At 28.5% G+C, this 10,569-nt stretch overlaps 1 protein-coding gene and 1 long non-coding RNA gene across 2 annotated transcripts in view; both read left to right on the plus strand.

The window, feature by feature from the left end:
* The window catches only part of LOC117181023, a 7,319-nt gene extending 7,150 nt beyond the window's left edge, over window positions 1-169 (plus strand). The window contains exon 3 of the mRNA XM_033373592.1: window positions 85-169. Within this exon, the coding sequence (XP_033229483.1) occupies window positions 85-169 (85 nt within the window). The remainder of the gene's footprint in view (window positions 1-84) is intronic.
* Window positions 170-312: 143 nt separating this feature from the next.
* LOC117181448 lies at window positions 313-8,042 on the plus strand. The gene is made up of 3 exons (XR_004468126.1): window positions 313-353; window positions 7,353-7,364; window positions 7,953-8,042. It is a non-coding gene; the product is annotated as an uncharacterized LOC117181448 (long non-coding RNA).
* Window positions 8,043-10,569: the final 2,527 nt, after the last annotated feature.

A 10,569-nucleotide genomic window follows, 5' to 3' on the forward strand; every position in this document is an offset into this window, starting at 1 on the left:
CATCTTGTATCTGTACATTTGAATAACAATCATACCTGCTCTGGTACAATTTTATACGGAAACGTTATTTTGGTTATGGCTGAGTGCGTCCACGACGATGAGCCTCACACCTACAGAGTTCTTTCGGGAACAAATCGTCGAGATGCCGGTACATCTCATAATGTGTTAAAAATACATTATCACCCAGAATATCATATTTCGGACGGCGACAAGGGAAATTTGGCTTTGCTGGAAATTAATCCACCTATCGACTTCGTGCATTCACCTAATCGAAGAATAGCTTTATTCAATGAACATGTACCACCAAACACTCCTGCTAAAACCAGTGGATGGGGGGACAACAGGCAGAACCAGTAAGATAAAAAATAGTATATTATGGACCAAGGGAGAAAAGCGTGACTTTTCCGACCAGTGTATGTATTTGACGTATGAACCGCAGGCGAGTGTTCACAAAAAGTAGATTTTTTGGTTCAAAATACGATTCCGGCTGAACCTGTGGACCAATTTCGGTGTTATTTTTTTTAAAAATGAAAAAATTTTAAAAAAAGTTGTCGAGCATGATTTTTAATTCAGTTTTTAAATTTTTTTATAAATAAATAAATATTTTCTCTAATTTTCAATAATTCAAAGTTTTTAAAGTTATTTTGCAAAAATTTTTAATGAAAAAAATTTCTCTTAAGACAAATTTTAAAATTGACAGATTTATTTAAACAGTTTTAAACTTTTTCATACCACTAACATTCAAATACCAGAATTGCAATCTTATAATCTTTTTATGATCAAACCTTTTATAAACCGAACCAAGCATTATTTCAGATAATACATAAAAGTTTACAAATAGTCTTATTTATTTATGAAAAAATATTTTTCTACCATAAAAGGTGGGTTTTTAACCAAATATTAAAATTTTTCAACAAAATAAATAAATTTTGGAAATATAATTAAATTTTGAACCTAAGAACATGAACCCTCAAAAAATAAACGTGTAATAGTTGACATTTCAACCAAAAAAGCTGAAACTGAATTTTAAAAAGTTAATTTTTCAACCAAAAATATGAATTTTCAACAAACAAAGATTTTTCAGTCGTAATGAAAGAAAAAGTTTACCGAAATTGTTGAATTTTCAAGCCGAGAAGAATTTTTTCTACAAATTTTTAATCCACGCAATTCAATTTTTAATTTAAAAAGATAAATTTTCAACGAAATCGTTAAACTGTCAATTAAAGAGATAAATTTTTTTCTCAAATATAAAGGTTCGACAAAAAATAATTTCTGAACAAAGTAGTTTATACAAAATAGTTGAATCTAAAAGCAAAAAAGATTAATTTTCAACCAAATGAATGTATTTGTATTCAAGAAAAATGAAATTTCTATTTTAAAAAATGTATATTCAAGTGAAACGTTAAATTTTCAACAAAAAAAGTTAAATTTTTACCTATAAAATATTTCAGTTTACTTTTTAACACCAAAATATGAATTGCAACATTTTTAAAAATTTATACGATATAGTTAAATTTTTAACAAAACATTTGAGTTTTGGACTAAAAAGGACGAATTTTTTCCAAATTATTAAATTTTCAACAAAAAAGTTGCATTTTTATACGAGAAAGATCACATTTTTACTATAACTGATGAATTTTGAAATCCAAAAGGTAAATTTAAAGAAAATTGAATTGTTACCTAAAAAATATTTCAGTTGACTTTTTAACATTAAAATATGAATTTCAAACATGTTCTATGAAATAGTTAAATTAAAAAAAAATTTAAGTTTTCGACTGCAAATTAAAAATTTTAAAGTCTAGGAATTTTCTACCAAACAGTTAAATTTTTATCAGTTTTAAATAAAAAGTGAATTTTCTACGAAGATACTTGAATTTTCAAGGAAGCTGTTGAATTTTTAGCAAAAAAGAATTAACTATTAAATTGAAAAGATAAATTAAGAAAAACGGTTAAATTTTTATCCAAAAATGATTTGACTTAACTTATCAAACATCAAAATATGAATTGTGAAGAATAAGTTAATTTTCTACGAAATAGTTAAATTTAAAAAAACCAGTTAAATTAAAAAAAAAAATTAAATATTTTTCCCTGACCGTTAATAATTAAGGACCAGAATCTTAAAGTTGTAATATTTTTAAGTTCAAATCTTTTATAATAGGAATAAAACAATTTCAAATTAAAATTGCAAAATTAATAGTTTTTTCTGCTTCACAGTTATTGTATATTATAACAAGTCTCGGACTTTTGCAAGATTTTTTTTAAGTCCCTGACTTTTCACTGAACAAGAATATTCCAAGATTTTTTAAATTGTTGTTGTCTAGTTTTGTTTTTAACTCAACAGGTTTCTTTGACACGTAAAATTAAATTCATAATAAATTTCTGCAGAATTTGTGATTTTTTCAGACGATTATTTTTCTAGTAATAAATTGTATTACTTGGTTGAAAATTTAACAAATTTCTTGAAATGCATCCTTCATAGTTGTAAAATTAACTATTTTGTTAAGAATTCCACTTTTTAGGTTAAAAATTCAACTCTTTCAAAAACGATATCCTTTAGTTTAAAATTCATATTTTGTTGCTGATAAGCAACACAATATTTTTTCAATTTTATTAAAAATTTAACTATTGGGCAAAATATTTACTTTTTGTTTAAATTTAATATCTTAGTGTTGAAAGGAGAACTGAAATCTTTTCTGCGTAAAAATTCAACTATTTTCTTGACATTTTTCTTTAATTCAAAATTCATCTGTTTAAAAAGAAATCTCATCTTTCTTGGATGAATATGCGACTGCTTGGTTGAAAATTGAAATATTTGGTTAAATAGTCATTATTTTCGGTAAGAAAATTCTACTTTTTTGTTGAAATTTTAAGTATTTCGTCGAAAATTTACTTTTTGTTTAAAATTTATATTTGGTGTTGAAAAATAAAATGAAATCTTTTTTGCGTGAAAGTTGAACTTTAAAAAAAAATTTCTTTTTTTATAAAAAATTTATCTATTTTAGTACAAATTTCATTTTTGTTGGATAAAAATGAAACTATTTGATAAAGAATTCAAATATATATATTTTTTATTTCATCCTTTTTGGTTGAAAAAATTCGCTTTTTGGCATAAAAAGTTGTTTTTATTTTCGCAGAAACTTATTTTTTATTTAAAAACTCATATTTTGATCTTGAAAAGTTAACTAAAATCTTTTTTGAATGAGAATTTGTCTATTACAATTTTTTAAATAAATATTTACTTGCTTTGAGAAAAATTTCACCTTCTATGAATAAAGATGCAACTATTTGGTAAAGAATCTTACAAATTTGTTTAAATATCAACCTTTTTGGTTAAAAACTAGTATTTTTGGTTTGCAAATTCAATTTTTTTTGTCGCAACTTATTTTTTTTTAATTTATCTTTTGATCATGAAAAGTTAACTGAAACCCTTTTTAATGGAAAATTAAACTATTTTTGTTTAAAAATTTATCTTTTTGATGTGGAAACGCATCTGCTTCAGGACACATTTCATTTTTTTTAAGTGAAAATCCAATTTTTGGGTTTAAAATTTATTCTTCTTTGCTTAAGTATTCAACTATTTTGTTTGAATAACTTTGTTGAGAGTAACTTTGCTAAGATATCATTTTTTTAAAGATTTATAGTTTTAGTAAAAATTCATCTTGTTTCTGAAAGTTGAATCATTTTGTTGAGAATTTAACAGTTTAGATAGTCTCTATTTAGTTTTAGCCTTATTTTTAGTTTAAAATTAATTTTTAAACTGAAATTATAATTTATTTTAGGTTGATCTTTTGTAGTTCAAAATTCTCCTTTTTTGATAATATAAAATAATTTTCTTCGTTGAAAATTTAATTTTTTGGGTCATGCATTAGTTTCGTTAGAAATTAATTTTTCTCTTAAAAGTCATATTTATTGTTCGCAAATTCAATTTTTGTAGAGAAAATTCGTTCTTCGGCTTGAAGGTTTAACAATTTTAATAAAATTTTATTTCTTTCCCTATTAAAAAAATAGTTATTTTTGGAAATTCCGCCTTTTAGGGTTTACATATTTTTCTATAAATTTCATTTTCTTATTGAAATATAAACTATGACACTTTTTTGTGGGAATTTTATTTTTCTAGGTTGAAAATTCAACTATGATGTAAAAAGTTGAATGATTTTGTTTATAAATTGAAGTATTTTGTCAAAAACCTATTTTCTACAGTAGAAACCTGATTTTTTTGTTTAAAAGATATTAATAAATTCGAAATTTTTTTACTTAATGTTTGTATTTGAATGTTCAAGATCAAGATGAATGAAAAATTAGTGAAGGATAAATGAGGTAGTTTTAAAAAAGGTATAAAAATAACAAATAACAAAATACTTTTAAATTAAACTAATTAATATTAAAAATGTTGTTTATAAGTTCCACGCTTGCCGTTAAATAGATTATTAATTCTAAAATTTATTTAAAGTAGTTCATTTATTTGCAAATTCCGCTGTACGGTTATAAATTAACTTTTTTGTTGAAAATTCCTATTTTAGATTTTATTTTAAATATAATTAAATAATTTGGTAGAAAATTAATGTATTTGGTTAAAAATTAATTCTTTTTAATTCATATTTTTGGCTTTAAAACTTACATTATTTTGGTAGAAAATCCAACATAATGGTTAAAATATTTGTTCTTTTTTCAATTAAAAATATAATTTGGTTGAAAATTCATCTCTTTTAGTACAAATTTTATTTTTATTTTTTGTTTATAAGTCTGTTTGGGTGAAAATTATTTTTTAATGAATTGCACTGTTTTTAATTTGTAATTTAAACATTTTTCAGTCGAATAATAATTGATAAGAATTAAAGAGTTGATGATAATTCACTTTTTTGGTAGAAAATTAGTCTTTTTGATTTTAAAATTAAAATTTTGTTTAGAAAATTGAAGTATTTAGTTAACCAAAAAACGTGAATTTTGATCCAAAAATATAAACGTTCATATGTCAATCAAAAATGTTTTTTATTACAAATTGCAAGCAGTTAAATTTCAACAGAATAATTTTGCACTTAACAGTTGCATTTTTCTATAAAAAGATTAAATTTATAAATAACAAGATAAATTTTCATACCATAAAGACAAATTTTCAAAAAAATAGTTAAAAAATCAATCAAAAAATATTTAACAGTCATTAAAGAAAAAAATTTTAACCAAGTTCTTGAATTTTCAAGTCGAAAAGATGAATTTTCTACAAAACAGTTTAATTTTTTACCAAACCGGATAACTTTTTAACAAAACTATTTAATTTTCCAAAAGAAAAAATTATTTTTCTAAAGAAAATTAATAAATTTTTAACTAAATAATAATTAAAATGGTTTGAAAAATTTTCCAGTAATATAAAAAATACTCAATGATATTTATTATTGTCGTTATTCGCCTTTTTGCAATGCAGGCGTGATTTCTGCAGATATAAGTCCTATAATTTGTAATAATTTATTGTAACTTATCACTTTAATATGATCTAGAGTGATAGAAAAATTGTTAACCCGATCAACTGATCGCTTGATCATTTTCATTATTTACCTCTGACGTCACTTTTTACTCCCTAGGTACGGAAACGTAGAATTGTAGTCCGTTTTCATTGGGATAGAAACGGACCGAAATCGTGCATGCGTTATGAAAAAATTTCTACTATGACCTATAGAAGCGAACTTTTTTTAAGTGTTTAGATAGGATGTATCTAGTAGAGTACAGTAGAATTGCTGATGCTAATCAAATAATATTTGTAAAAAGGTTATGTTTTCGAATTCGAATGAAGAAAAAAAGCCATTTGAAGCCAGTTAATGTCATCCGTTCGGTTTGGAACCACTCCTAGCCTAGCAAGGGAGTTGTTCTCCGAAGAGTCGTGAGACCATTAACTCTAGAGAAAAAGGTTTACTGAGTACTTAAAGCTGTTGCTCTTGGTGGTTCGGAACCCACCTTAAACTGTAGGCCCCCCTCCCACCAATAAGTAAGTGTGTGGGAGGTGTGTGAAGGAATAGGGAAGAAGGTACAATAAAAACGTAAACCCTCAGGGAAGACATTAGAAGCTTCTATTCCAACATAACCTAAATTCACTTCAGCATTTTTACTCTGCCTTACTACTTACCCATAATCTTTTGGGCATTTTGTAACTCTTGTGTGGCTAATAAGATAAAAACTTACTTTAGATTAGGTTGAACTTCCGAAAAGGTCACTCAAGTATATTGACTCGCCACTTTGGATTTTGGGCGCTGGTTGATAGAAATGAAGTTATTAGCTATGTTTGTTTTTAAAAAATCGTTCATTATTCTCAAAATTCTTGGAAAGCTTTTTTCTGATGTACAAATATTGCGCGTAATAGTTGTAGATTAGGATGCATGGCTTCTTTGGAGGCTCTTGAAAAATATATATTTTTTGTTACGGGCACGTTGGCAAGGTAGGACGAGTTAGTTGAACTTGCACGATGAACTAACTCCTCCTCTTCTGTTCAAGGTCAATTATTTAAAATTCTCAACAACAGGGCGCATGGCACTGTATTTGTCCACCTTCGAAACGACTTTCAAATTTGGGACCCTAGAGAGCTGGAAGAAGTAAGTTGAAATTGAGACATCAACTAACTTCTTCTGTATTTTTAAGGTTCCTGATTTAAAATGCTCAACACGAGGAAAAATTGCTCTTTTTGAGATCTATGTAACAGAAATTCTTTGAATCAGTGATTCAAAGTTTTTTCTGGGTGAGGGGCTGAACATGGAATTTTTTTAATCAGGTAACTTTGCAAGGTAGAAGGATTTAGTTGAACTTATGCGATTAACTAAATCCTCCTATCTCTCCAAGGTCACTGATATGAATGCACATCATTAGGACGATATTCTTTTTTTTTGCCGTCCACAAAAATAGATTTTTTCATCAGAGACCTTGAAAAGGTGGGAAGATTAAGTTGATCCTGTGCTATTTTTTTGCGGTCCCTGAAAAAAAATTTATCAGAGAATTTGGATAGAGCTCTTGAAAAGATGGATGAGTTAGTTGATCTCTCACGATCAACTAACTCTTCCAATTATAAGACGAGTCAACTATTTTTGTTTCAACTTCGGATAATCGAAAACTCGGATAAAGCGGGCTCGGATACACAAGGTTCTACTGGAACCCAATTACTATTAATTTGCGCAAAAATATTGTTATTACTTTTAACTAAGTTACAAAAGGAAATCCTAGCACAAGTACCAAGTCAATATTCTTGAGTGTCCTCATTACAAGTATATTCTTAGATTGCATACTAAAATTCCGAAATTATTTTTTGGACCACCCTTATGATGGACCTTCATCATTGAATACTTTTGGTACCTATATGGACTGGAATGCTTCAGTAGCGGAATAGGGTAAGTTATAATTTAATTTAATTATAACGTAGCGGTTCATCCCCAAATCTTGACTTAAAATTTTCAAAACAATTTTCTAAATATCAAATACTTATTTTTGAGAATATAGACACACGGAGAGAAGTTAGGTAAAACCGTTACGTTAGCGCTCAGACAGTTACTGAACTTCTGCTTGTTGTAGCGCCTGCTTCAGATTCAAAGCACTTGTTACCCCAAACTTGCGGAGATCGGTCGCTCCGCAACATGGGTGCTATATTTTTATGAACTGCGCAAGCGCGAAACTGTACCGCAAGCGTCGCGTGTGCGAAAAGCCTCAACTGTACTGTTGGTTAGACGGTTCGGTATGTTTAGGGTAATGGTTCTCCCGAATCAGTGGAGCCGTTCTACCCAACAGCAGTGGCGTTGCTTACTGTGTGATTGGCTTGATAGTTGTGCGTGTTGGGTAAGCGGCTCTATCAAAATTCTCTCCGTGCAGGTACAAATTTAGAACAAAATTTCGGATACTTTCTAAACAGGCCTCATCGAGATAATTAAGATTTTTTTACATTAATCTATTCGAAAATAATAAAATTTGTTTCTAAATTTCAGACATGCTCATCCTATATTATTGCGATCAATCAGCGTCCGGACCATCAGCACCAGTGATTGCAAACGTTTGAACGACAATGATCCTGACATAACTGAAGCAGTTATTTGTACTTATGATGCAACTCTAAAGCAATATTCTTCATATGGAGATGAAAGCAATCCTCTAAGTGATCTTCAGAATCGTTATCTGTATGGTATCATGCTTCGTAGTCGAGGCTTTGGTCATCCTGATATTTATCTGAACTTGAATTATCCTGAGTATAAAGCGTGGATTGTTCCGGAAATCGTACGAATTGCATCTAATAGACCTAATTCCAAAGAATCAGAGGCCAGTCATGCCTCAGAGAACAGAAATCACCATGTTGAAACACATGCCTTCATGGGAAGACATGTCCCAGTGGAACGTCATTTCTACTTCGAAAGTCATCTCCCAATGCAAAGATATTTTCAAGGTGAAAGAAATCTCCCAAGACATCATTAGATCTGGAAATTGTCAGAAAAATTTCTTAAAATAAAACTATGATGCTTCACAATTTATACCGTTTTCTATTTCTTTATTTCTATCTCTCAGACAATACGTGACCTTCCGTTAGGTAAAATGAAGATTCTGCTGATATAAAGACAAATATATTTATCAGTTAATAAAATCTGAACTTAATCTTGAAATTACTCAAATACAGGGTAGGTTTACTTACATTTTCTTTTTGCCAAAGGGAAGCAAAATAAAAAATAAAAAAACCAAGAACCGCAATTAAAACGGTGAGAGCAAAATAAAACTAAAAAACGTACGCAAAAGAAAAGTAAACACACTCGGGAACAAAAGCGACCTACGAAAAGGCGAGAGGTAAAGCGATACAATAATGAAGGAAGGAGGCTTCCCCACTTTGCTGCTGCGAACACCAGTCTCGTACAATGCCGGAAAAGCACGAACAAGAACCCGAGCTCGACCGACTTCAAGAATGACAATCGAATCAGCTGCTACTCAAAATTTATTCTGGTTTTTATATCCCGAATTTCTATAGGATCATTATACTTATTGCAAAGAGGAAAGTATCATTTCAAATATCATTTCAGGGCCTAAAATGTTTAAAATTTTGTGCTGAATATCTTAGTCCATTTTTTAGTATAAAATTAGTTTTTAACAAATAAAAAAAGAATTTTTGACCAAGTAGTTAAATCTGTAACCTAAGAAATAACTGAAAAGAAAACGTTACAAAAGAAGATGAATTTCCAACTAAAAAAAATTTCAAGCAAATTATTCAATTTTCAACTTTAGGAACGAATTTTAAGGCAAAAAAATAAGTATTAAACGAAAAATCGACTGGATAAATTTTTTGATAAGAAATGGATTTATAACAAAATAGTACAACTTCCTACCAAAGAAATTAATGTTTAAGTAAAAAAGAACAATTTTTAAGCAAAAATAAAACAGTTAAATTATAAATTTAAAAAATTATTTTGAATTGAAAAAAAACAATCGTATTTACAACAAAATAGTGAAATTTATGAAGAAAGAAATGAATTTATGGACATAAACACTAATATTATTTTAAATATTATTATGGGGTTAGAAATATAAATATAAAGTGTTGTTTAGTGTTTTACGCAGAGGCAACTGGGATTTTTTCAAGTAAAAGTAATAGTGGTGGTTTTCTGGTGTTGTTGAATATTAAGTGTTAGCAATGTAACTTGTTCTTTCTATAAGGTGACTTAAGTGATTGTTTAATTAAAATGCATTTTTTGTATCATCAGCGAATGGTAATTTACCGACACAACCCTCCACAACCGTGGAGACAGAAAATCAAAAATATCGATCAAGTTAAGAATCTGCGATAACAGAAAATGCTAAACGTCTTAAACAGACTAAATGGAAAATTATTTTTTTAATTAAAAATTAAAATTTGTCTGGAAAAAAATCCTTCTCTTTTCGCTCCACTGCGAATCGAACCGCCGATCTTCTGATTTCCGGTCAGTTTCTTTTCCATTTAGCTATTAGAGAGATCAGAATAAGAACTCAAACAACTTGATTGAAAAGCACCTGCTCAGAAATCAGAAGTTCCGTGGTTCGAGTCTCAGTGGAGTGAAAAGAGAAAGATCTTTTTTTCAAGAAAAAATGTAATTTTAAATTTGAAAAAAATATTTCCCATCCTGTCTGTTTAAGACGCTGAGCATTTTCTGTTATTAGAGATTATTAGCTTAATCAATATTGTGGATTTTCTGCCTCCACGGTCTTGGGGAGTTATCTAATGACGGTAAAGTACCATTCACTGATGATAAAACAGATTAATTTTAAATAATTACTTGTACCATTAACACATTGTTAAAAATTAGCGTTATTTTCTTGAATTCAGATGCTTAAGATGATCTTTGGGTTTTTTTATTATTATGGGGTAAAAATGCAACTTCCGGTTTTTAGAAGGTGACTTGGGTGATTATTTAAATTTTTTAATTTTCCGAGGCAATCGATAGAGTGGGAAATTTTAAGTTTAAGTATGTAGCCTGGTCATAGGTAAATTGTAACCTTCAAGCACACTCTAAGGGAATTTAAGCTAAAACATAGCCTGCAGTTGACATTGAAATGACCTTGAGCTTCATCGTTAAGGTCATTTTTAAGGTC

This window comes from Belonocnema kinseyi, chromosome 10, assembly GCF_010883055.1.
Source record: "Belonocnema kinseyi isolate 2016_QV_RU_SX_M_011 chromosome 10, B_treatae_v1, whole genome shotgun sequence".
In the NCBI taxonomy this organism is placed as follows: Eukaryota; Metazoa; Arthropoda; class Insecta; order Hymenoptera; family Cynipidae; genus Belonocnema; species Belonocnema kinseyi.